Source organism: Gopherus flavomarginatus, chromosome 1, assembly GCF_025201925.1.
Source record: "Gopherus flavomarginatus isolate rGopFla2 chromosome 1, rGopFla2.mat.asm, whole genome shotgun sequence".
Taxonomy (NCBI): domain Eukaryota; kingdom Metazoa; phylum Chordata; order Testudines; family Testudinidae; genus Gopherus; species Gopherus flavomarginatus.
In genome coordinates, this window is record NC_066617.1 from 116,960 (window position 1) to 143,976 (window position 27,017).

At 47.3% G+C, this 27,017-nt stretch overlaps 1 protein-coding gene across 8 annotated transcripts in view; it reads left to right on the top strand.

Annotated features, from left to right (window-relative positions):
* GOLGB1 (golgin B1) overlaps window positions 1-27,017 on the top strand; it is a 154,535-nt gene that overhangs the window by 84,562 nt on the left and 42,956 nt on the right. For 7 of the 8 annotated variants that reach the window (XM_050952566.1, XM_050952576.1, XM_050952586.1 and 4 more), the window contains 2 exons: window positions 20,012-20,190; window positions 22,167-22,335. In XM_050952566.1, coding sequence (XP_050808523.1) covers window positions 20,012-20,190; window positions 22,167-22,335 — 348 coding nt within the window. Of the gene's footprint in view, window positions 1-11,153; window positions 12,762-20,011; window positions 20,191-22,166; window positions 22,336-27,017 lie in introns of those variants that run through there. The other variant, XM_050952605.1, reaches the window with a different exon arrangement.

Genomic DNA, 27,017 nt, shown 5'->3' on the forward strand with positions numbered 1-27,017 from the left:
TCCCTTGCTGCAGATTAAGCCATTTACTTCTTATCCTACCCTCTGTGGACATGGAGAGCAATTGATTACCATCCTCTTTATAACAAACCACTGAGCTATGACTTGGGTCATCGTAGGCCTATTAGCTGGACATCTAGACTAAACATTCCTAGTTCTTTCAACCTTTCCTCATTGGTCATGTTTCTAAGCCTTGTATCATCTTATCAAAAAAATTGACACTCTCTCCAGTTTCTCCACATCTTTCTTAGTGTGATGCCCAAAACTGGACACAGTACTTCACGTGAGGCCTCACCAATGCCAAGTAGAGCAGAACAATTACCTCCCATGTCTTAAAATGACATTCCTGTTAATACGTCCCAGAATGACATTTGCATTATTCTTAACAGCATCATCACTGCTGACTCATATTCACTATAACCCCCAGCTTCTTTTCTGCAGTACTGCTGCCTAGCCAGTTATTCTTCTTCAAGGAATGTCCCTGTGGGTGCTCCATTTTAGGTGTCTGTGCACCCTGTGCCTGAAACCAGAGACACCCTCATGGTCTTGTGCCACTCAAGGCAGTTACATAGCACCGCGCAACCAACTGTCCCTCAGTTCCTTCTCTGCTGTCTTTGGCTTGAGTTGGAACAACTTAGCAGCACCTTATTTACCATTAGAAAACATAGCTTGTAGTAGTTAATTATCAGGGTTACTACCTTTACTTAGTTATTCTTTATCCAAAAAGAAATTATTCTCCTCTATCCCCTCAGAGTAGGAAGATAAGTTAGAATCCTTCCAAGTTACTACTCCCTTTTAGCAAAAACGGTGTCTCTCTGGCATGCCTGGATCACCCGGCTTTAAATGCTGTCTGACTTGCAGACTATCAATTCTGATCTCGGATGAACATGCACATTGCGTCCACTATCTCGATGAGACTCACATTCCCCAAAAGTGTCCACGCTGCCGAAACCTTACAGCTAGAACAAGGAGGGTGAGAGACCTACAGTTAGAACTTCTGATGATGGAGAAATGCTTGAGACACGCCTCAGACCCCGAGTCGAGGAAACCTCCGGGCCAATGGTCACCATTAGTAGCCTTTGACAGAGGTCCTGCCTCAACAACCTCCACAAAAGGAGCTGTACCTAAAAATGCCACACACAAACCCGACTCAGATTTCACTTCACTGGGAATCCACTAAGAAAAAGCAATCGCCTCCTAACAAGTCGTCGTCTGTACTGTTGACACTGAGTACATCGGTCTCTGAAGCACCAGATCCCTCTGGCACCATGAGCACTCAGAGAGTAAAAGACCCAAAGCAGGCACTGCCAGCAATGCCAACTCTAGCACTGACGCTTCCGGTGCCACATCAGTTCTTGTAACATACAGACCTGATAGTCTCCTTAACTCCGGAATCAGAGGGCCCCTAGCCCATCAAGTTCAAGAGCTCCACAATCGCCATCACCACCTCTCCCACCGCCCTTAGAGACACAGGAAGAAATGACTGAGGAAACTGGAGGAAATCTCAGATCAGGAAGCCTCACCACTTCCTAATTTGTCATATTTGTCACCAGACGAAACGATAATGCCTCCACTTCTTACCACAGGAGATGACTTCAGGCAGTTCCAGGAACTCTTTAAAAGGGTGGCAGAGTCACTGTACATATCCCTCAAAGAGGTGCTGAAGTGACAACATAAACTGTTAGACATATTCCAGACATCGACCTAAACAAAGATTGTGCTACTGATCAATGATGCTATTGTTGAGCCTGCCCAAACTGTCTGGCAGACACCCGCAACTGCAACACTATCGTGCAAAAGATAGGACAGAAAGTACAACATAGCATCTAAAGGAGCAGAATTTTTGTTTACACACCCCACGCCAAACTCCTTGGTAGTGGAGGCAGTAAATGAGGGGGAAACAGCACCACACCAGAGCAACCCCATGTGACAAAGATTAGAAGAGGCTAGACCTCTTCGGTCTCAAGACATATTCTTCTGCCACATTACAATTTCATATAGCGAATAACGAGGCTTTACTGGCCAAATGTACTCTCAAAGTTTTCTCAAAAATGTTGGAATTTATTGACCATTTCCCCGAGGATAAAAAAGAACAGTTCAAGGCTAATATCACCAAGATGGCACTACAGGCCTCACTTGACTCTGCAGACACAGCTCCACAATCCATCGCAACATCTGTTGTCATGCGCCATGCATGTTGGCTACATCTTTTGGGATTTCCCAGGGAAGTCCAGTCAAGTGTCGAGGATCTGCCCTTCGAAGACCCAAAGTTATTTGTGGCTAAAACAGATGAGTCCCTCCACACCCTTAAGGACTCAAGGGCAACCTTAAAATCTTAGGGCATCTACACACCTGCAAATAAAAAGAAATAGGGCAGGTGTTATATCCAGATATTTTACTCACCGCTGTACACACAAGCCCACAGACAGTATGACCAATGGCATAAACAAAGACTAACCATATGTCGGCAAAACCAAAATCAACCCTCGACATCCCAGCAGTCCACCCTGAGACAACAATTTTGAAGGTGTGGTCACGGGCACGAGACCGCCATATTCTCTAACTCAAGAAACAGAAACTGTCTCCCGTCCATTCAAAGATTATCTGCTGCCATTTTACCGAGTCTGGAACACTATCACAACAGACGGGTTTTGGAAATTATCCAAAACAGTTATTCCATCCCCTTTACCTCTATCCCACCTACTCACCCTCTTTCCCTATCCCTCTTCAATGAGCGCCACACAGAGCGCAATAATACTCTTCACAAACTTAGGGCTACAAATAAATAGGCAGAAGTCCACACTGACCCCCGTCCAAATACTAGGATTTATTGGAGCTTGCCTCCTCTGTGCAACAGCGACACTACCTCAACCACTCTTTACCAGACTCGTCAACTTAGTTTCAACAGTGACAGACAGTCCACAGATATTGACCAGGACATGTCTTCAGCTACTAGGATATATGGCAGCAGCGACATTTGTTGTTGAACATGCCAGACTTCACATGAGTTGCCTGCAGGCCTGACTTCGAACAGTGTACTCTCCACACATGCTCCGCCTAAGCAGATGGCTTATGATGCTGAGGAAGGTAAAGGACTCACTCAAATGGTGTACACAATCAAGAAACATCTGCACAGGGGCCCCATTTCTACAAAGGACCCCAACAATGACAATCACCGTAGATGCCTCTCTAATAGGCTAGGCAGCTCATTTTACTCAACAACACAGTCCAAGGCCGATGATCCCCTTCGGAGTCCAACATGCACATAAACTTGCTGGAGCTAATAGCAGTCCACCACACATGCAGTCACTTTCTACCTCTATTAAAAAACAAAGCCATCAGGATCCTCATGGACAATGTAGCGTGCATGTCTTACATAAACTGCCAAAGGGGTGCATGATCGCAATCCATATGCACAGAAGTGATATGGCTTTGGAATTGGTGCATCAGCAACAACATCCACATGTTGGCATCCTACCTGCTGGGATGCCAAAACTCAACAGCCTTAAGCCGAGATTTTGCACAGAACCACGAATGGGAGATATATCCCAGTGCTGTACATACAGTATGCAAACGATGGGGATTCCCTACCATAGACCTCTTTGCAACAACCCAGAATACCAAGTGACATTGATATTGCTCCAGAGCAGGATTGCGAGCCCTCTCCCTAGGCGACGCTCTCATCATATGGGATCATAGAATCATAGAAAATTAGGGTTGGAAGAGACCTCAGGAGGTCATTTAGTCCAACCTCCTGCTCAAAACAGGCACCATTAATGTATGCATTTCCTCCGACCCCACTCTTAACCCATGTTATACACAAGATCCAGAAAGACAAATCCAAAGTAATCATAATAGCGCCAACATGACCCAGGCAAACATGATTCCCATACCTTCTGAGCATGGCGATACGCCCACCTCAAACTCTTCCCCTAATACCTCACCACTTCTCACAAGATGCCGGACATGTCCACCATCCCAGCCTCGCAGTTCTCCACCTAAAGGCCTGGTTGCTCCATGGCTAAGATGAGTCAAGACTGCCTGTTTGGAGGAAATAAAAGACCTATTACTGAACAGCGTAGAACAAGTAGAAGAAATACATATATCCAGAACTAGAAACGGTTCAACACTTGGTGCCAAGATAGACAGATTTGTGCCTATATTTTGCCCGTTACCAAAGGTCCTGGGTTACATATTAGAACTTAAAAAATTGGGGCTGTCCACAGGCTCTATCAAGATATAAGTGGCGGCTCTTACAGCCTTCTACAAGAAAGTAGATGGAGTCACCATATTTGTTCACCCAACAACTAAACACTGAGAGGCATTGAGAACACTTACACCACAACAGGGAGCCTGCCATCCATGTGAGACCTCAACCTCGTCTTATGCTGACTCTTGGGAAAGCCATTTGAGCTCCTCCCTACCTGCTCTTTACTCCTATCTATGAAGGTGGCCTTCCTCATCGCCATCACATCCGCCAGCCAGGTAGGAGAACTAGGTGCCCTAATGGCATATCCCCCTTACACAATGTTCTTTAGAGAGAGTTACTTTAAGACCACACCCCAAGTTCCTACCCAAAGTCACCTCCCCCTTTCATTTGAACCAACACATTTACTTACCTGTGTTTTTCAAAAATACATATGCAGATGAAGGGGGGAGGCATCACTTCACACATTGGACGTTCGCAGAACTTTGACTTTCCACATTAAAAGAACAAAAACATTTAGGAAATCATGAGACTATTTATCTCCATAACAGAATACTCAATAGGACAAACAGTCTCAAAACAGAGACTGTCCAAATGGATATCGGGATACATCTACCTTTGTTACCAAAAGAGTCGCCTACAAGCCACAGCAAGAGTACTCTCTACCAGAGCATAGGCAGCATCTGTGGCTTTTCTCAAGAATGTACACATTACTGATATTTGCAGAGCAGCAGCCTGGGCATCAGCCCACACATTTATGAAACACTATGCTATAGAGCAACAATCAGCATCAGATGCTCGCTTTGGGCTCGCTGTGTTATCCACCATCTATAATGCAACTCTGAAGCCCCTCCCTTCCACTGAGAGAGACTGCCCAACAGGCACCTAAAGTGGAGTACCCACAGGGACACTCCTCAAAAAAGAAGAGGGTTACTCATCTTGTGCAATAACTGGGGTTCTTCAAGATGGTTGTCCCTGTGGGTGCTCCACTACCCTCCCTCATCCCCCTCCAATTAAGATTGGATTAGATTGAGTTCTAATCCTGTTTTCCAAAATATTTGCAACACCTGTCAGCTTGATGTCATCTGCAAACTTTGTAAATGTACTCTCTACTTCATCATCCAAGTTGTTAATGAAAATATTGAATAGTACAAGACCCAGGACAGAACAATATGGGACCCACTCACTTGATAGGTACTCCTCGTTTGATTGGGGACCGTTGGCAAGTACTCTTTGGGTATGTTTATTTTTCAATCAGTAGTCCACTCACTTTATACTAATTTCATGAAGACCACATTTTCATAGTTTTCTTATGAATATAGAATCATAGAACTGGAAGGGACCTCAAGAGGTCATCTAGCAGAGTCCCCTGCACTCAAGGCAGGACTGAGTATTATCTAGACCATCCCTGACAGGTTTTGTCCAACCTGCTCTTAAAATCCCCAATGATGGAGATTCCACAACCTCCCTAGGCAATTTATTCCAGTTCTTAACCACTCTGACAGGAAGTTTTTCCTAATGTCCAAACTAAATCACCCCTTGCTTCAATTTAAGCCCATTGCTTCTTGTCCTAGCCTCAGAAGTTAAGGAGAAATATTTTTCTCCCTCCTCCTTGTAACAATCTTTTATGTACTTGAAAACTGTTATGTCCTCTCTGTCTTCTTTTCTCCAGATTAAACAAACCCAATTTTTTCAGTCTTCCTTCATAGGCCATGTTTTCTAGGCCTGTAATCATTTTGTTGCTCTTCTCTGGATTTTCTCCAATTTGTCCACATCTTTCCTGAAATGTGGCACCCAGAACTGGACAATACTCGGGTTGAGGCCTAATCAGTGTGGAGTAGAGCAGAAGAATTACTTCTCGTGTCTTGCTTACAACACTCCCGCTAATCCATCTCAGAATGATGTTCACTTCTTTTGCAACAGTGCCGACCTGTTGCCTCATATTTAGCTTGTGATCTATTATGACCTCCAGAACCTCTTCCACAGTACTCCTTCCTAAGCAGTCATTTCCCATTTTGTATGTGTGCAACTTATTATTCCTTCCTTAGTGGAGTACTTTGCATTTGTCTTTATTGAATTTCATCTTGTTTACTTTAAACCATTTCTCCAGTTTGTCCAGATCATTTTGAATGTTAATCCTGTTCTCCAAAGCACTTGCAACCTTTCCCAGCTTGGTATAGTCTGCAGACTCTATAAATATACTCTCTATGCAGTTATCTAAATCATTGATGAAGACATTGAACAGAACTGGACCCAGAATTGGTCCCTGCAGGACCTCACTCATTATATCCTTCCAGCATGACTGTAAACCACTGATAACTACTCTCTGGAAATGATTTTCCAACCAGTTACACACCCACCTTTTATAGTAGCTCCATCTAGGTTGTATTTCACTAATTTGTTTATGAGGTCATGCGTGACTGTATCAAAAACCTTACTAAAGTCAAGATATACCACTTCTACCACTTCCCCCCTATCCACAAGGCTTGCTACCCCGTCAAAGAAACCTGTCAGGTTGGTTTGACACGATTTATTCTTGACAAATCCATGCTGATTGTTATTTATCACGTTATTATCTTCTAGGTGTTTGCAAATTGATTGCATAATTTATTTGCTCCATTATCTTTCAAGGGCTAAGCTGACTGGTCTGTAATTCCCTGGGTTGAGCTTTTCCAGTCTTCTGGAAAGCTTCTCTTCTTCCATGACTTTTCAAAGATAATTGCTAATGGCTCAGATATCTCTTCAGTCAGCTCCTTAAGTATTCTAGGATACATTTCATCAGGCCCTGGTGATTTGAAGACATCTAACTTGTCTAAGGCCATGTCTACACTTACAGTTTTGCAGCGCTGGTAGTTACAGCTGTGTTAGTACAGCTGTATAGGGCCAGCGCTGCAGAGTGGCCACACTTACAGCAACCAGCGCTGCAGTGTGGCCACATTTACAGCACTTGCAGCGCTGTTGGGAGTGGTGCATTGTGGGCAGCTATCCCACAGAGCACGTCGTCCCATTTTGGCGCTGTGGCTTGTGGGAAGGTGAAGGAAGTGTGAGTGTCTTTCCGCTTCCTGTTCCAACACCCCGTGGTGCTTTGCTACACATTCCGAGCAGTTTGGCGGCATTGTGATTCTACAGCGCTTTTTCTGCGATTTTTGTTATAAATGGATCCTGAGCAGCTGACGACCTTATTGATGAATGTTGCCAGCACATCGCGCATAGCAGTGGAGCTATTCGTTCAGTTGCAAAGTGAGAGTGACAGTGACAGTGAGGAGTCAGACGATGATATTGAATCGCCTCACTGTGAAGACAGTAAATTGCTTGTGGCAGTAACAGACGTGCTCAGCTCCGTGGACCGGCGCGTTTGGGCTCGGGAAACCAGCACTCAGTGGTGGGATCAAATCGTCCTGCAATCCTGGGATGACGAGCAGTGGCTGCAGAACTTTCGCATGAGAAAAGCCACTTTCATGGCACTTTGTGCTGAGCTCGCCCCTACCCTGCGGCGCAGGGACACGAGATTGAGAGCTGCCCTGCCAGTAGAGAAGCGGGTGGCTATTGCAGTCTGGAAGCTGGCAACACCAGACTGCTTCAGATCGGTGGTGAACCAGTTTGGAGTGGGAAAGTCTACCGTTGGAATGGTGCTGATGCAAGTTTGCACAGCCATTAATCGCACCCTGCTAAGAAGAACCGTGACTCTTGGGAACGTGCAGGACATTGTGGATGGCTTTGCAGAAATGGGGTTCCCTAACTGTGGAGGGGCAATAGATGGGACGCATATTCCTATTCTGTCACCACCCCACCTGGCATCAGAGTACGTTAATCGCAAGAGGTATTTCTACGTGGTTCTGCAAGCGCTTGTGGATCACCGTGGGCGTTTCACTGACATTTACTCAGGATGGCCTGGAAAGGTGCACGATGCACGCATCTTTAGGAACAGTTCCCTGTTCAGGAGGCTGAGGGCCGGGACTTTTTTCCCAGACCGCAAGATCACAGTAGGGGACGTCGAAATGCCCACTGTGATCCTTGGAGACCCCGTTTACCCCTTAATGCCCTGGCTCATGAAACCATATACAGGGAAGCTTGACAGGAGCAAGGACCGGTTCAACTACAGGCTGAGCTGGTGCAGAATGACTGTGGAGTGTGCTTTTGGCCGTTTGAAAGCACGCTGGCGCTGTCTTTATGGGAAGCTAGATTTGGTGGAAAGCAGCATCACCGCTGTTATATCCGCGTGCTGTACCCTCCATAATATTTGTGAAGGGAAGGGTGAAAGATTCAGTGAGGAGTGGACCTCCGAGGTTCGACGCCTAGAGGATGAGTTTGCTCAGCCAGAGAGCAGGGCTAATAGGGAGGCCCAGGAAAGGGCTTCAAGGATTAGGGATGCTTTAAGGGAGCAATTTGATGCTGAGAGCCAACAGTAATGTTAGATGCATTTGATGTGCTTTGCTTTACCTTGGTGTATAATATTTACCACTTACAGCAATAATATAACGTAGTGAAAAAGAAAAAAAACCTTTATTCAACATACAGTACAGAACAGGCAAGGGGGTTGGGGTGGTGGACTGTACATTCACAGGTTTGAATATGTCCTATTTTGATCACTATTCAATGTCTGCTGCACTTCAGGATTACTATGCTGCAGAATAATGGGGGTGGAGTGAACAGGGTAAAAATTATAGTTATCAGGGCTGGTAGGTGATCGTAAAGGTGTTGGGGGCAGCTGGGGATAATAAGGAACTGGCTGCTGGAGAAAGTTGTTTTGTGGAAATACTGGGGAACAAGGAAGAGGGCTTTGGGAGGGCTGTGGGTTACCACAGTACATATCTGCCTGCATGGCTACAGGAGACTCGAAAGACTCAGTTTGGCGAGCCAGGAGGCTTATCTGCTTTGTGGTTTTTTTGGCAGACAATTCCTTTCTCCTGCTTTCCGTTTGCCTCCATTCATGTACACTCTGTCTCCATTCATACATCTTCTCTCTCCATTCCTGCGTCTTCCTACTTTCTCTGTTGTAGTGGCTCGTAACAGATTTGATCAATTCCTCTTTTGATTTTCTAGGATTCCGTCTCAAGTTCTGCAACCTACGTGAGGTCGGTGATCCGGCTGCAGTAGTCAAGGTCACTAGAAAAAAGAGAGATTGTTTGTTTATTATCACACGTTGAAGGACTTTTTAGACTTTTGGTAGCATCCTTCTCACATACCTCACATAACACAGAGAGAGCAGGCAAGCTAAGTCATGGTGAGCAATGGGGTGAGTGGTTTTGCCCCTATTTCCCCTTGGGAGTGGGAATTGACCAATGGGTCACTAGGGTTCATCAGCAATGGGTACAGGAGGTAGCTGGTGTGCTGGATGCCTGCTTGGAGAGGGGTGCATAACACCGGAGCACACTGCGATGCTGGATGCCTGCTTGGAGTGGGGGTGGGGTACACAGGAGCACACCGCTGAGCTGGATGCCTGCTTGGAGGGGGGGTGGGGAACACAGGAGCACACCGCGGTGCTGGATGCCTGCTTGGAGGGGGGGTGGGGAACACCGGAGCGCACCGCGTGGCTGGCTACGTGCTGGAAGGGGGGGGTTAACAACAGAGCACCGTGGGCTGGGGAAACGTGAACCTGGCGCCCTGCACTCAAGTATCCCTAAACTCTCAACAGGGTTTCCTACTGCCAGACATATCACTGCTGCGTGTTACCTGGGAAGAGAGGGAGGGTCTTCTACAGGAATGTGGATACCGCCCTGGCCCCTATGCAGCTTGCCTGTGTGCAACCATGGTCCCCCCACCCCTCGCTGCACAGTGGATCGGACGAGTTAGCCTGACCGGGACAGGGACCATGGTGGCTCTCCTGATCAACTTGAGAAAGCAAATTGCAAACGCTCTTGCTGAAACTTTTCAAGAGATTACAGAGGCAGATTACAGAGACATGATAGAGCAAATCAATGGGCTATTCCACGTTTAGGCATGCATGCAGGCAGCCATAACCAAAACCCTCCTCTCCCAAAACATAAAAATCTACTTACCCCGAGCACGATCCTCAGCTTCTTCCTCACCATCAACTTTCAGCTGCTGCGACTGGCTAGCCTCCTCCTGGCTTGAGAAGAGCTCCTGGCTGCATGTGTACTGGGACTCCGGGGTGTCTCCCTCCACGCCAGTAGCCTCACTGTCGCCGTCCTCTACAACCTCCCCCACTTCTCCCTGCTCTGAACTCTCCATCGTGCTCCTAGGATTGGCAGTGGGGTCACACCCAAGTATGGCATCGAGCTCCTGGTAAAAACGGCAGGTCGTGGGGGCAGCTCCTGAGCGGCGATTTCCCTCACGAGCTTTGCAGTAAGCACTCCTCAACTCTTTAATTTTGACCCTGCACTGCAACGCGTCCCGTTCATGGCCCCTTCTCATCAAGGACTGCGATATCTGCCCATAGGTATCATAATTTCTCCTTCTGGAGCGCAGCTGTGCTTGCACAGCCTCCTCTCCCCAAACACTTATGAGGTCCTGCAGCTCTGCATTGGTCCATGCTGGGGCTCGTTTGTTGCGTGGAGGCATGGTCGCTGAGTGATTGATTGCTTAATTGCACTCCACACCTGGCTGAGCAAACAGGAAGGGGATTTTTAAAATTCCCGGGGCATTTAAAGGAGGGGTCAGGTGAGCCCAGGGCAGTGGAGTTTGCATGATTACCAGAGAGGCTTCTAAGGTATGCTGGGATACCTGCTTATGCCACGGAGGTCAATAAAAACGCTGGTGGGTGTCTACACTTGCTGACCAGCGCTGGATCACCAGCGCTGGATCCTCTACACCCGAGGCTCAACCGGGTGTACAGCCAGTGCTGCAAACAGGGAGTTGCAGCGCTGGCCGTGCTGTGCAAGTGTGTACACATCCTAAGTTGCAGCGCTGTAACCCCCTCACCAGCGCTGCAACTCTGTAGTGTAGACAAGGCCTAAGTAATTTTTGACTTGTTCTTTCCCTATTTTAGACTCTGATCTTACCTCATTTTCACTGGCATTCACTATGTTAGACATCCAATCGCCACCAACCTTCTTGGTGAAAACCGAAACGAAGTCATTGAGCACCTCTGCCATTGCCACGTTTTCTGCTATTGTCTTTCCCCCCTCATTGAGTAATGGGCCTACTCTGTCCTTGGTCTTCCTCTTCTAAGGTATTTGTAGAATGTGTACCTGTTTCCTTTTATGTCTCTAGCTAGTTTGATCTTGTTTTGTGCCTTGGCTTTTCTAATTTTGCCCGTACATATTTGTGTTGTTTGTTTATATTCATCCTTTGTAATTTGACCGAATTTCCCCTTTTTGTGGGACTCAAAAAAGAGTTTTAGGTCATTGAAAATCTCCTGGTTAAGCCAAGGTGGTCTCTTGCCATACTTCCTATATTTCCTACGCAGTGGGATAGTTTGCTCTTCTGTCCTTAATAATGTCTCTTTGAAAAACTGCCAACTGTCTTCAATTGTTTTTTCCCTTAGACTTGCTTCTCCCACCAACATAGCACTGTGCACATGAGCGCTTATACTGGCAAAACTTATGTCGCTTAGGGGTAGGGGGGTTCATAAGTGCTAGTGTAGACATGGCATTAGAAAACGTAGTGACAGCACTCCTCTGCCTTGGGGGTTCTGTGCTTCCACTTAGTGGTGAGCCGGTGTATTCCTCTACCTCAGAATTTCTCCATGTCCCTGGGCTTGCTGTCCATACCTTGCCTGAGCACAGTTCCCTCCACCCTCCCTGATGAGGAAGTGGGAAGGAAGCCTCTTAGTCTCTGGGAGCTCCTCCGGGCATGGTGGCAACAAACCAGGCCCTTCAGACCTCCGGGGCACAGAAGGATTGTTCATCATGTTGGATAGAGTTTCCCCTCTACTTTGCCTCCTGTACCTGTGGAGTTTTCCCTCCTGGTGCATGTCAGCATCTGCACCACCCAGCCCTCCAGTAGCATACTTTCCTCCCACCACTCCTATCACACACGCATAGCTGCCTGGAAGAGAGGCTTTTAACAGGTTCTGGCAGGCCTTTGATTGACCTCTGGTATCCTAATTAGCCTAGAGTAACCTCTGTTCAGTTACCAAGGGAAAAGGGACTCAGAGCACTGACAACATGCATGCCAAGTGGCGCTGGCTGGTGGTGTCAGGCTCTGCATCCTGGACATGTTTGAACAGGTCAGCTTCATAACCCTGAACAGTTTGCAGAAATGCGTCTTCAGCTACAACAGCAACTGCCAGGAGACACTCAGTGACTACATCGTGGCCATCCTGTTGCTCAGCTCCCTGGTGGTGCAACGCCATCACCACCTGCTCCTGCTCTATGGCTTCCTTTAGTACTCTCCCATAGCTATCTGGCCTGACCTTTTCACAACGTGCTTTATAGTGATAAACTCAAGGGTATCAAGTCCTTTAGTTTAGTGAAGAGAAGGCTAAGAGGTGGTGATTACATTTTTACTGCTTACATGGGGAACAAATATTTGATAATGGACTCTTCAATTTAGCAAAGATGTATCAAGAGCCATTGGTTGGAAGTTGAAGCTAGACAAATTCAGACTGGAAATAAGGTGTAAATTTTAACAGTGAGAGTAATTAGCTATTAGAACAACTTACTAAGGTCTTTGTTTCTGGCCAATTCTTCGAGTGCTTGCTCATATCGATTCCAATGAGGTGTGTGCACGCCATGTGCACGTTCATCAGAAGATTTTTACCCTAGCAACACTCGGTGGGTCGGCTGGGTCACCCCCTGGAGTGGCGCTGTTATGGCGCCGGATATATACCCCTGCCAACCCAACGGCCCTTTTATTCCTTCTTACCACCCGTAACGGCCGTTGGGACTGTGGAGCACGGCTTTGCTGATCTCCACATCCCTAGCTACTCATAGTTCTTTGCTGTTTATTGTGTGTATAAGTTATTGTATTTATAGTTAGTGTATATAGTTTTAAGGGAGGATAGGGGATTATCCCCTTTCCTCCACCCCGGTACGGGCCCGTTCCCAAGCCACCGGGATTCATAGATTCATAGATTCTAGGGTCAGAAGGGACCAATGCGATCATCTAGTCCGACCCCCTGCACAAAGCAGGCCACAGAACCCTACCCATCCACTTCTGTAAAAAACCCCTAACCTATGCCTGAGTTATTGAAGTCTTCAAATTGTGGTGTGAAGACCTCAAGCTGCAGAGAATCCACCAGCAAGTGACCCATGCCCCACGCTGCAGGGGAAGGTGAAAAACCTCCAGGGCCTCTGCTAATCTGCCCTGGAGGAAAATTCCCTCCCGACCCCAAATATGCTAAACCCTGAGCATGTGGGCAAGACTCACCAGCCAGCACTCAGGAAAAAATTCTCTGCAGTAATTCAGATCCCATCCCATCCAACATCCCATCACCAACCACTGGGCATACTTATCTGGCGATAATCAAAGATCAATTGCCAAAATTAGGCTCTCCCATCATACCATCCCTTCCATAAACTTATCAAGCTTAATCTTAAAGCCAGATATGTCTTTTGCCCCCACTACTCCCCTTGGAAGGCTGTTCCAGAACTTCACTCCTCTAATGGTTAGAAACCTTCATCTAATTTCAAGTCTAAACTTCCTAGTGTCCAGTTTATACCCATTCGTTCTTGTGTCTACCTTGGTACTAAGCTTAAATAATTCCTCTCCCTCCTTAATATTAATCCCTCTCATATGTTTATAAAGAACAAGCATATCCCCCCTCAGCCTTCTTTTGGCTAGACTAAACAAGCCAAGCTCTTTGAGTCTCCTTTCATATGACAGGTTTTCCATTCCTTGGATCATCCTAGTAGCCCGTCTCTGAACCTGTTCCAGTTTGAATTCATCCTTCTTAAACATGGGAGACCAGAACTGCATGGGAGATTCAAACCATGCTCGGCGTGCCAAAAGCTGATGTCAGTAGGGGATCCCCACAACTCCTGCCTCAAGTGCCTAGGGGAATCCCACCTTACCGGTAAGTGCCGCATCTGCAAGTCGTTTAAACCAAGGACGAAGGAGGAGCGGGACTTTCAATTGAAACAGCTCCTCATGGAGTCGGCACTTAGTCCTGCAGCGTCGGTACCGAGCGCCCAACAGACTGCTTCTGTAAGGAGCTTCCCTTCGGCCCCAGACCGCTCCGGTACCGAGAAGGAGCCCCGGCACCAGCCCCTGCTTGGCACCGCTCCCTGTCCCCGAGACCCAGGAAGCAACATAGCACTCCAGCTGCTTCAGCTCCACAGAAGGAGCGCTCTTCGAAGACGGTTCATCCAGCACCATCCTCTGCTGCGGCACCGTCGACTGAGGTACCGCCGATTGCAGCACCGTCGATTCCGGTCCCACAAGGACCTTTGAGTCCGGTGCCTGGCAGCTCCCCAGCTCATGCTGTGGTTGAGCTTGCCCTCCCTTTTACACCGGACACCTTCTCCACAGCAAGGGAGCTCATCGCCATGACGGAGTCGACATGGCCTCAACCCCCGGCACCGCCAGCGCGGGTCATACAATCCATCGGAAAACCGGCCCTGGTAAGGCCATCTTCCGTTGGTCCAACAGAGAGACGTCGTTCAAGATCACGGTCTCACAGACGCTCTTGATCATACCGTTCCCGCTTGCAACACCGCTCGCAGTCCTGGCACCGCTCTCCGTAACGGTACCGGTCGCACTCGTGGCACCATTCGACATCTCGTTTTCCAGCCGGATACTCCCGGTACCGATCTCATTCACGGCACCTTTCTCGGCATCGTGTATCCCGCAGTCACTCCAGACAAAGGAACTCGAGATCCCGGTCGACCTCCCAGCACCACTATGGTAGAAGGTCTCAGTCTCGCTCGCGGTACCATTATAGCTCCCGCTGCCGCTCCCCGGTACCTCCCCGGGATCGAGCATCCAGAACAGTGGTGCCCTCTCAGGGTCTATCGGCCATCGAGACACACATCGGTGTCATCGCAGATTGGTAGCGCATCCTATCCTCAGGAGCGTGACTGTGACGTCCCCAGCCATATATTCCCAGAGAGCCAGAGCCATGAGCAAGGGCTTCATCACTGGTCCTTCTGGACACCATGGGCAAACCACCAGGCCCAAGGTGCTCCATCAGTGGCTCCACGGTCAGCCTCGTCAGAACACCGGGTACCAGAGGTGACAGTAAGCCGCCCCCCCCCCCCACGAGCACGGATGAGGCTCCGATACCATCTGCAGACACCCAGGTTCCACCTGACACAGATGATGCTCCTCAAGTGCAGGAACCCCACAGGACCCCCTGGTCCTGGGCCTCTCCTCCTCCTCCTCGCCTGACAAGGCGGTGGTGGGAACATCCTCCTCAGGCCCTCCACCAATCGATCTCAGGGCCCATCAAGACCTTTTGAGACGAGTGGCTCAGAATATGAACTTACAGGTGGAGGAGGTCCCTGAAATAGAGGACCCTGTCGTGGACATCCTATAGGCTGATGCACCTACTAGAGTGGCTCTTCCATTTATCCGCATCATACAGGCTAATGCAGATACCATTTGGCAATCCCCAGCCTTGATTCCACCTACAGCAAGGGGAGTAGAGAGAAAATATATGGTCCCCTCAAAGGGGTATGAATATCTCTTCATTCACCCACCTCCTTGCTCTTTAGTGGTGCAATCGGTGAACGAGAGGGAGCGTCATGGTCAGCAAGCCCCAGCTCCTAAGTCGAAGGAGTCTAGACACATGGACCTCCTAGGCCGCAAAATATACTCGGCCGAGGGCCTCCAACTTAGGGCGGCAAACCAACAAGCCCTCCTAAGTAGGTATAACTTTAACACATGGGTGTCCTTGGGGAAGTTTACGGAGCTTCTTCCCCAGGAGTCCCATCAAGAATTTACAGCCCTACTTGAGGAGGGTAAAAAAGTAGCAAGAACCTTCTTCCAAGCCTCTCTGGATGCAGTGGACTCTGCAGCCAGAACTCTGGCATCAGGAGTGACGATGAGGCCTATCTCCTGGCTCCAGGTATCAGGTCTTGCCCCTGAATTACAACAAACTATTCAGGATTTGCCTTTTGAAGGCCAGGGCCTGTTCTTAGATAAAACTGACCCCAGATTGCAAAGTCTGAAGGACAATCGCTTTATAATGTGCTCGCTGGGTATGCACACGCCAGTGACCCAATGCAGGACCTTCTGGCCCCAGCCACACCGCCCTAACGCCCCGCCTAGGCTGCGTCAGGACTTTAGCAGAAGGCGTGGTAGAGGGAATTATCGGAGACAGTCTGGCCCTCAAGGAGGTCAAAATCAGGCGCTCCCTAAACCACCAGCGGAACCCCAAGCAGAACTTTTGATGGGACGCCCGAGGGCAGCCCACCAGTTGCTCTACCGGATCCTTCTCCTCCCTTTTTCAACCACCTCTCACAATTCCTCCCTGCCTGGTCCCAGCTAACTTCAGATCGTTGGGTCCTGCACACGGTGAAAGTGGGATACTACCTCCAGTTTGTTTCAACCCCACCTTCCCACCCTCCCTCCCTATTCCTCTTCAGGGACTCCTCTTGCGAGCAATTCCTCTAATAAAGAGATCCAGTAGCTCTTAGCCATGGGAGCCATAGAGGAGGTACCAAAAGACATGAGGGGCAAGGGGTTTTATTCTTGCTACTTCCTAATCCCCAAGGCAAAGGGAAGTCTGCGACCGATCCTAGACCTGTGAGAACTCAACAAAGTCATAATAAAGCTGAAGTTCCACATGGTAACCCTGGAGACCATTATTCTGTCCCTGGATCCGGGAGACTGGTATGCCGCCATCAGTATGAAGGACGCATATTTCCACATCGCAGTTTACCTTCCATGCAGACGGTACGTCCGTTTGTGGTCAACCATCAACACTTTCAGTTCACTGTACTTCCGTTTGGCCTTTCCACAGCTCCGCGTGTGTTCACAAAATGTATGGCTATAGTCGTCGCCTCCCTCCAGCGTCATCGGGTACACATCTACCCATATCTCGACGATTGGCTCATTCGAGGAACTTCCCAGTTACAAGTGTCGCAGAACCTGCGCATCGTCAAAGACCTCTTCGGGAGCCTGGGCCTGATGATCAACACAGAGAAATCTACTCTGACACCCACGCAGAGAATAGACTTCATAGGAGTGGTTCTGGACTCCAATCTGGCCAGAGCCTGCCTCCCACAGTCGCATATTCAAGCAATGGCTTCAATTATTCGAGGTCTTCAAACCTTCCCGACAATGTCGATGCGCACTTGCCTCAGCCTAGTAGGTCACATGGCCTCCTGCACCTTCGTGACCAAGCACGCGAGGCTACGCCTCCATCCCTTTCAAACCTGGCTTGCTTCAATATACCAACCCCACAGACAGCCTGGACTTGGTGCTCACTATTCCCCGGAAGGTTCTGGGCTTCCTAACCTGGTGGCTAAAACCCACTCTAGTCTGTGCAGGGATGCCATTCCACCCACCGCAACCCTCGATGGCCCTAACCACGGACGCGTCATCTCTGGATTGGGTTGCCCACCTCGAGGACCTTCTCATTCAAAGCCTCTGGCTGCCTCAAGCGCTGGTCTTGCACATCAATGTGCGGGAGCTGAGAGCGGTCCATCTAGCATGCCAAGTGTTTCGAGACCATCTCCAAGGCCGTTGTATATCAGTGTTCACGGACAACACAACAGCCATGTTTTACATAAACAAGCAGGGCAGAGCACACTCCTCCGTCCTTTGTCAGGAAGCCGTCCACCTCTGGGACTTTTGCATAGCCCACTCGATCGATTTGGTAGCGTCTTTTCTCCTAGGAGTCCAGAACACTCTGGCGGATCACCTCAGCAGATCCTTCCTGTCTCACGAGTGGTTGATTTCGTCTGGACGTCATCCATTCTGTTTTCCGGAAGTGAGGGGTTCCCCACATAGACCTCTTTGCCTCCCGAGAGAACAGGAAATGCCAGGTGTTCTGCTCCTTCCAGGGACGCTCCCTGGGCTCCCTCTCAGATGCATTCCTGATCCTGTGGAAGAGGCATCTACTCTATATCTTCCCACCATTTCCGCTCGTCCACAGAGTCTTACTCAAGCTCCACAGTGACAGAACCCACCTGATACTGATTGCTCCAGCGTGGCTGAGGCAGCACTGGTACACCATGTTGTTCGACCTCTCAGTGGCAGACCCGATGCCCCTGCCAGTCTGGCCAGATCTCATAACACAGGACTTCAGCAGGCTTCACCATCTGGACCTGCAGTCTCTTCACCTCACAGCATGGTTGCTGCGTGGTTGAGCCAGTCTGAGTTGCGTTGCTCTGCCTCAGTCCAACAGGTGCTCTTGGGCAGTAGGAAGCCTTCCACTAGGATGATATATCTGGCCAAGTGGAAGCGTTTCTCCTACTGGTGTGCTCAGCGTAACTCAGTCCCCAGGCAGGTGTCTGTTCCTACTGTCCTGGACTACCTCTGGTCCCTGAAAGAACAGGGCCTACCGGTCTCTTCCATAAAGGTGCATCTGGCAGCCATCTCTGCCTTCCATCCAGGGGAAAATGGCCAATCAATCTTCTAACCCCATAGTTTCAAGGTTCCTCAAGGGATTGGAACGTTTGTACCCTCAAGTCAGACGCCCAACTCCTGTCTGGGATCTCAACCTGGTGCTAGCCAAACTTTATGGATGCTCCTTTCAAACCACTGGCCACCTGCTCGCTGCTGTACATTTCCTGGAAGACGGCCCTCCTCATCGTTATTACTTTGGCAAGACGAGTATCTGAGCTTCAGGCCTTGACAGCGGACCCCCTGTATACGGTATTCCATAAGGACAAGGTACAGCTGCGACCACAGCCCTCCTTCCTCCCTACGGTGGTGTCTGCCTTTCATGTCAATCAAGACATCTTCCTCTCAGTCTTTTTCCCGAAGCCGCACCCATCGCGTCGGGAACAACAGCTGCACACTCTAGACGTTCGCAGGGCTCTCGCCTTTTATATCAAGAGAACAAAACCCTTTTGAAGGTCACGTCCGCTCTTTGTAACTGTGGCAGAGCAGATGAAAGGCCTACCGGTCTCATCCCAACGAATTTCATCTTGGGTAACATCTTGCATCCATACATGCTATTATTTGGCTCACGTTCCGGCTAGCCACCTCACCGCCCATTCTACTTGGGCTCAAGCTTCATCTGCCGCCTTCCTGGCCCATGTTCCCATCCAGGAAATATGTCGGGCAGCTACCTGGTCATCGATTCACACCTTTTTCCTCACATTACACATTGGTTCAACAGTCCAGAGATGATGCAGCATTTGGCTCAGCAGTTTTGCATTCTGCAACATCTCACTCCAACCCCACCGCCTAGGTAAGGCTTGGGAATCACCTAATCAATATGAGCAAGTACTCGAAGAAGAAAAGACGGTTACTCACCTTTGTAACTGTTGTTCTTCGAGATGTGTTGCTCATATCCATTCCAAACCCGTCCTCCTTCCCTTCTGTCGGGGTAACCGGCAAGAAGGAACTGAAGGGCCGTTGGGTCAGCAGAGGTATATATCTGGTGCCTTAACAGCGCCACTCCAGGGGGCGACCCAGCCGACCCACCGAGTGTTGCTAGGGTAAAAATCTTCCGACAAACATGCACACGGCACGCACACACCTAATTGGAATGTATATGAGCAACACATCTCAAAGAACAACAGTTACAAAGGTGAGTAACCATCTTTTTTTAAATCAAAATTGACCAGTTCACCAGCACTGATGCTGTTTGAACTACTTTTGCAGGACTTGTCTAGTAAGTGATAGCTCACTCCATAAGCCCTGCCTGACTGCTGGATGTGACCACCTTCTCGAGATACCATAGTGAAGAGCACCTTAGGAATTCCTGTAAATAATTTTAAAAACCTTGCCTGTCTATTCGGCATCAGTTACAGGATTTGTCATTCTGCTCTTTTCCTTTGATTAAAGTTGACAGAGCTGAAGAATCTGCAGCAGCAGTACCTGCAGATTGGCATGGAAACAGCTGAGGTCTCTCACTTAAAGGCTCGACTGCAGGAGTATCGGCAAGAGGCTGATAAACAGTATTGTCTCCAAGAACAACTGAGGCAGGAAATGCTGTCCTGCCAACAGGAGCTCGACCAGCTCAGGTAAGAACAGCCCTTCTGCATACGGGTCCATGGGGGCAAATAATTTCCTTGATGCAAGATTTGGGGGGTCCCATTGGGAATAGAGCGGATGGCTGGAGGATGAGGTCAGGTGGTTATATGAAACTGTCATTCTGGAATAAGCCAATGGCTCTTCTAATTTTGTTTCTTGCCTCCAGTGGTGGCTAGTATTGCATATTGCAGAGGAATGTATAACTAACTCCATCCAATATTATACCTAATTTATGCAGTACTAGAATGTGGGAGCAAATTTCTCCCTTCCCCACTGGTGACCAGTTTCTTCTCTGAGGCCCCGTAGATTGTTAACCTAATTTTGTGTTACTGCAGAAGCCATCCTTACTTATGGGTGAGTAATTCTGTATTTTATTAGTTTGATGCCCAGCCCATGCTGCTATCACCCTTAATAAATGCAGTCCATAAATATTCACACAGCAGTCTGTCCTTCCCCACAGAGCCAAAATTAACCAGCCAATGAGAAGACTGATTTACCTTTCATCCCTGCCTTGCAGACTGACACAAGTTGTTTATCACAGTCTAGTCCAAGCTGTCTGAAGACAAAGGAAAACATATTGTCCAGTATCAGAGGGGTAGCCGTGTTAGTCTGGATCTGTAAAAGCAGCAAAGAATCCTGTGGCACCTTATAGACTTACAGACGTTTTGGAGCGTGAGCTTTCATGGGTGAATACCCACTTCTTCAGATCCATGTGGTGGAAATATCCAGGGGCAGGTATATATATGCTAGCAAGCAAGCTAGAGATAACGAGGTCAGTTCAATCAGGGAGGATGAGGCCCTGTTCTAGCAGTTGAGGTGTGAAAACCAAGAGAGGAGAAACTGGTTCTGTAGTTGGCAAGCCATTCACAGTCTTTGTTCAATCCTGAGCTGATGGTGTCAAATTTGCAGATGAACTGAAGCTCAGCAGTTTCTCTTTGAAGTCTGGTCCTGAAGTTTTTTTGTTGCAGGATGGCCACCTTAAGGTCTGCTATAGTGTGGCCAGGGAGGTTGAAGTGCTCTTCTACAGGTTTTTGTATATTGCCATTCCTAATGTCTGATTTGTGTCCATTTATCCTTTTCCGTAGAGACTGTCCAGTTTGGCCGATGTACATAGCAGAGGGGCATTGCTGGCATATGATGGCGTATATTACATTGGTGGATGTGCAGGTGAATGAACCAGTGATGGTGTGGCTGATCTGGTTAGGTCCTGTGATGGTGTCGCTGGTGTAGATATGTGGGCAGAGTTGGCATCGAGGTTTGTTGCATGGATTGGTTCCTGAGCTAGAGTTATTATGGTGCGGTGTGCAGTTACTGGTGAGAATATGTTTCAGGTTGGCAGGTTGTCTGTGGGCAAGGACTGGCCTGCCACCCAAGGCCTGTGAAAGTGTGGGATCATTGTCCAGGATGGGTTGTAGATCCTTGATGATGCGTTGGAGGGGTTTTAGCTGGGGGCTGTATGTGATGACCAGTGGAGTCCTGTTGGTTTCTTTGGTTTGTCTTGCAGTAGGAGGCTTCTGGGTACACGTCTGGCTCTGTTGATCTGTTTCCTTATTTCCTCGTGCGGGTATTGTAGTTTTGAGAATGCTTGGTGGAGATTTTGTAGGTGTTGGTCTCTGTCTGAGGGGTTAGAGCAGATGCGGTTGTACCTCAGTGCTTGGCTGTAGACAATTGTCCAGGGGTACTGTAAGTGTGTAGCAGTGAACATGCTGCAGCCCTCAAGCCAACTGCAGAATGGCTTCCTGAACCCTGCTCTGTTTAAGTCTTCAACTGTGTGAGTTGGGTGTCTCTGTCTCTAAGCAGCAGTGTCTTGTTGCAAAGAAACTCTCCTGGCACAGGTTAACTGTGAGGAGTAATGAGTCTGTTCCCCTGCTAGGCTTGTGTTGGGCTTCCTGAGTACTGCAGGTGACTATTCAGGACATACTGTAGGAAGTGCCCTCTGTAATGTCGACTATATGTTGCTTTGCAGACAGGAGAAGACCACATGGGAGATGCAGAATAAGAGGGCAAAAGAGCAGTACTTTATGGCCTTGGCGGACAAAGACCAGCAGCTAAGTCACTTGCAAAGGATTGTGCAAGATTGTGTGAAGTCACCCCTCTCCAAGTCACAGGTCATTGAGGAGCAGCACCAAAGGCAGGTGAGCAAGGATGGAGTTCCCTTCATATTATAGGGAAATTGGAAGCTTGGAATTCAGTCAGGGAGGAGCCAGAGTGGAGGAGTGGAGTCACAGCATCTGAAAGCAAGTGGGTCAAATGTATTAAGAGTGGAAAGCACAAGTTTTTCTTTGAGCATCCTCTGTATGTTTCCATTCATGGGATGCACCAACTGTGCAATGGGGATAGGTGAAAACATCTAGAAAGCAGTGCTTGTTGGAGCATCCTTGTGTGTCCCCTTTCCCTGCCCTCACGGCTCAGAATGCTCAAAGAGTTAAAATAGAAACATGATGAGGGTGTCTCATATATTTCATTTACTTCCAATCACAATAGCGAGCAGATGTGGAACCTCACTCAGCTTTCTTGAGCTGGGTTTTTGGAACTTTGTTCCCAGGGCTTTAAGAATAAAAAAGTCTTTTGTTTGTTTTAGTCAATTCTAGTTGGTTCTAGTTTGTTTGCTCCAAATTCTGATTTTTAAATACATTTTGGCACCTGTGCGGCTGTTTGTGCTCTTGTCATGAGTCCTTGGGTCTGATATAGCAGATCAGACCTCCAAGAGACTTGTACCTCTTGTTCCGGCTGTTCTCCACATGGGCATCTGAAATGGAAAATATGTTAAGCTTGCCCCATGGAAGTGCACTTGTCTGCTACATGTGCAGGACCTTAACACCATGGGCTAGGAAAGAGCTCCAGAACTAGCTGCAGGCAATGTTCTGCAAGGGGGTCTTGCAGCCAAAAAGCCCCAAACAGGGTCTCTCAGCATGGAGCATTCCAGGAGACTTGCTTCAGGCACTGATCCCCTGTAGGAGAGGCAAAAGGACCACACCTGATTCATAAAGCAGTGACCTACTTAGCTGGAGCTGAGCCTAAGGATCCGCCTGGTTCAGATCCAAAGAAGCCGGCTTCAGCCTGTCTCAGCTCACTTCTTTTTTACCCAGAACGGGAGTACCACCACCTTTGGTAGCATCTTGGAGACTGTCAAACAAAAGGGGTTTTGATTTAGAAAACTCTCTCCTGCTAAAGGGAAAGAGAACAAAAAATGTTGTTAAAATGAAAGCCTTAATATTTTACATTTCAAAGGCTTTAATTGTTTTTCCTTCTTTTCTGTATCTTTATTAAAAGATTAAAGCACTGTTTAATGGTATGCTTGTCATGGTACTAAGCAGGCTGAGGTTTCTGCATGAGAAACCCAGAACCTCATTTCCAGTTGTTTGATGTTGGACAGTGACTGAGTTATATATTAACACCTTTTAGCCCATATATTCCATCAAAATTAGTTTAAGGTCTATTATTTTGTGTTAGATGTAACCAATTGTCTCCAGTACTTCTACCTACTTGCTATTACTTGAAGCTCTTTTCTTGGCTAAATAAACTTATACTTGTTTTTACTGTAAACAAATCTAAGAGCTGTAAATTAAGCAGAGCAGTGATCCTGAGGTGTACCTGGGAAACTGAGGTGTACTATTCCTTTGGAAATAGTGTATCTGTGATGCTGAGTGTCCAGTGGACCAGGGACTGGGTACTACAGAGAGATGTTTGGAGAGCTCGGGGTTGGAGTGTGCCTATTGCTAACCTGCAGAAGGATAGCAAAGCCTGCATGGGCTGAGAAGTGAATGCTTGCATGGCCCATGGCTGCTGGAGTCCTAGATTCATAGATAAGGCTAAGATTTTGTCTCAGATATTTTTAGTAAAAGTTACAGACAGGTCACAGGTAATGAAGAAAAATTCATGGAAGCCTGTGACCTGTCTGTGACTTTTACTAAAAATATCCATGACAAATTGGGAAGCTCAGCTGCAGGGTCTGCTGGGAGTGCTGGGGGGTCCCCACCAGCTCTGGGGGTCTCCCACTGCGTGGCAGGGGTACCCTGAAGCTCCCACCCATCTGAGGTAGAAGTAAAAAAATCATAGCCTTATTCATGGATTCTAAGGCCAGAAAGGGATCATTATGGTCATCTAGTATAATCTCCTGAATATCACAGACCATAGAACTTCACCAAAATAATTCCTCAAGTATATCTTCTAGAAAAACATCCAATCTTGATATAAAAATTGTCAGTGATGGAAAATCCACCATGATCCTTGATAAACTGTTCCAATGGTTAATTACTTATTCATTAAAAATGTATGCCTTATTTCTGCTCTGAATTTGTGTAGCTTCAAATTCTAGTAACTGGGTCATGTTAGACCTTTCTCTACCAGATTGAAGAGCCCATTATTCAATATTTGTTCCCCATGTAAGTACTTCTAGACTGTGATCGAGTCATCCCTTCTCTTTTCTAAGCCAAATAGATTGAGCTCCTTGTGTCTATCAGTATAAGGCATGTTTTCTAATCCTTTTATCATTCTTGTGGCCCTTCTTTGAACCCTCTCCAACTGATAAACATCCTTCTTGAGCTGTGGATGCCAGAGCAGGACATATTCCAGTAGTGGTTGCAGCAGCGCTAAATATAGAGGTAAAAAATAACCTCTTTACTCCTACTTGAGATTCCCTTGGTTATACATTAGCCCTTTTGGCCACAACGTAGAATCATAGAACTGGAAGGGACCTCGAGAGGTCATCTGGTCCAGTCCCCTGCACTCGTGGCAGGACTAAGTATTATTTAGACCATCCCTGACACGTGTTTGGAGATTTTTAAGAGCAGTTTAGACAATGATGGTGATACTACAACCTCCCTAGGCAATTTATTCCAGTGCTTAACCACTCTGACAGTTAGGGAACTTTTCCTAATGTCCAAGCTAAACCTCCCTTCTTCAGTTTAAGACCATTGCTTGTAATTCTATCCTTAGAGAATAAGAACAATTCTTCTCCCTCCTCCTCGTAACAACCTTTTATGTACTTGAAAACTGTTATCATGGTCCCCTCTCAGTCTTCTCTTTTCCAGACTAAACAAACCCCATTTTTTCAATCTTCCCTCATAGGTAATGTTTTCTAGACCTTTAATCATTTTTGTTGCTCTTCTCTGGACTTTCTCCAATTTGTCCACATCTTTCCTGAAATATGGCACCTGGAACCGGACACAATACCCCATCTGAGGCCTAATTAGCATGGAGTAGAGTGGAAGAATTACTTCTCATGTCTTGCTTACAACACTCCTGCTAATACATCCCAGAATGATATTCACTTCTTTTGCAACAGTGCCTATCTGTTGACTCATATTTAGCTTGTGATCTACTGTGACCCCCAGAACCTCTTCTGCAGTACTCCTTCGTAGGCAGTCATTTCCCATTTTGTATGTGTGCAACTTATTGCTCCTTCCTTAGTGGAGTACTTTGCATTTGTCTTTATTGAATTTCATCTTGTTTACTTTAAACCATTTCTCCAGTTTGTCCAGACCATTTGGAATTTTAATCCTATTCTCCAAAGCACTTACAACCCCTCCCAGCTTGGTGGTAACCACAAACTTTATAAGTGTACTCTGTATGCCATTATTTAAATGAGTGAAGATATTGAACAGACCCAGACCCAGAACTGATCCCTGCGGGACCCCACTCATTATACCCTTTCAGCATGACTGTGAACCACTGATAACTACTCTCTGCGAGTGGTTTTCCAACCCGTTATGCACCCACCTTATAGCAGATTTCCCTAGTTTGTTTGAGAAGGTCATTTAAGACAGTATTAAAAGCTTTACTAAAGTCAAGATATACCACATCTACTGCTTCCCTCATCCACAAGGCTTGTTACCCTGTGAAAGAAAGCTATCAGGTTGGTTTGACATGATTTGTTCTTTACAAATACATGCTGACCGTTACTTATCACCTTATTATCTTTTAGGTGTTTGCAAATTGATTGCTTAATTGTGTGCTCCATAATCTTTCAAGGTACAGAAGTTAAGATGACTGGTCTGTATTTCCCCGGGTTGTCCTTATTTCCCTTTTTATAGATTGGCACTGTATTTGCCCTTTTCCAGTCTTGTGGAATCTCTCCTGTCTTCCATGTCTTTTCAAAGATAATCGCTAATGGCTCAGATATCTCCTCAGTCAGCTCCTTGAGTATTCTAGGATGCATTTCATCAGGCCCTGGTGATTTGAAGGCATCTACCTTGCCTATGTAATTTTTAACTTGTTCTTTCCCTATTTTAGTCTCTGATCCTGTCTCATTTTCACTGGCATTCACTTTGTTAGACATCCAATCACCACCAACATTCTTGGTGAAAACTAAAACCAAGAAAGCATTAATCACCTCTGCCATTTCCACATTTTCTGTTTATTGTTTCGCTCCCCTCATTGAGTAATGGGCTTATCCTGTCCTTGGTCTTCCTCTTGCTTCTAATATATTTGTTAAATGTTTCCTTGTTAACCTTTTGTGTCCAGCTAGTTTGATCTTGTTTTGTGCCTTAGCCTTTCTAATTTTGTCCCTACATACTTGTGTGTGTTTGTATTCATCCTTTGTAATTTGACCTAGTTTCCACTTTTCATAAGTATCTTTTTTGATGTTTAGATAATTGAAGATAATGGGAAATGGCTCTGCAATCACATCCACCAACCCCTTTAGTACCCTCGGATGCAGCACATCCGGCCTCATGGACTTGTGCTCGTCCAGTTTTTCTGAGTAGTCCCAAACCACTTCTTTCTTCACAGAGAGTTGGTCCCCTTCTCCCCATACTGTGCTGCCCAGTGCAGTAGTCTGGGAGCTGACCTTGTTTGTGAAGACAGAGGCAAAAAA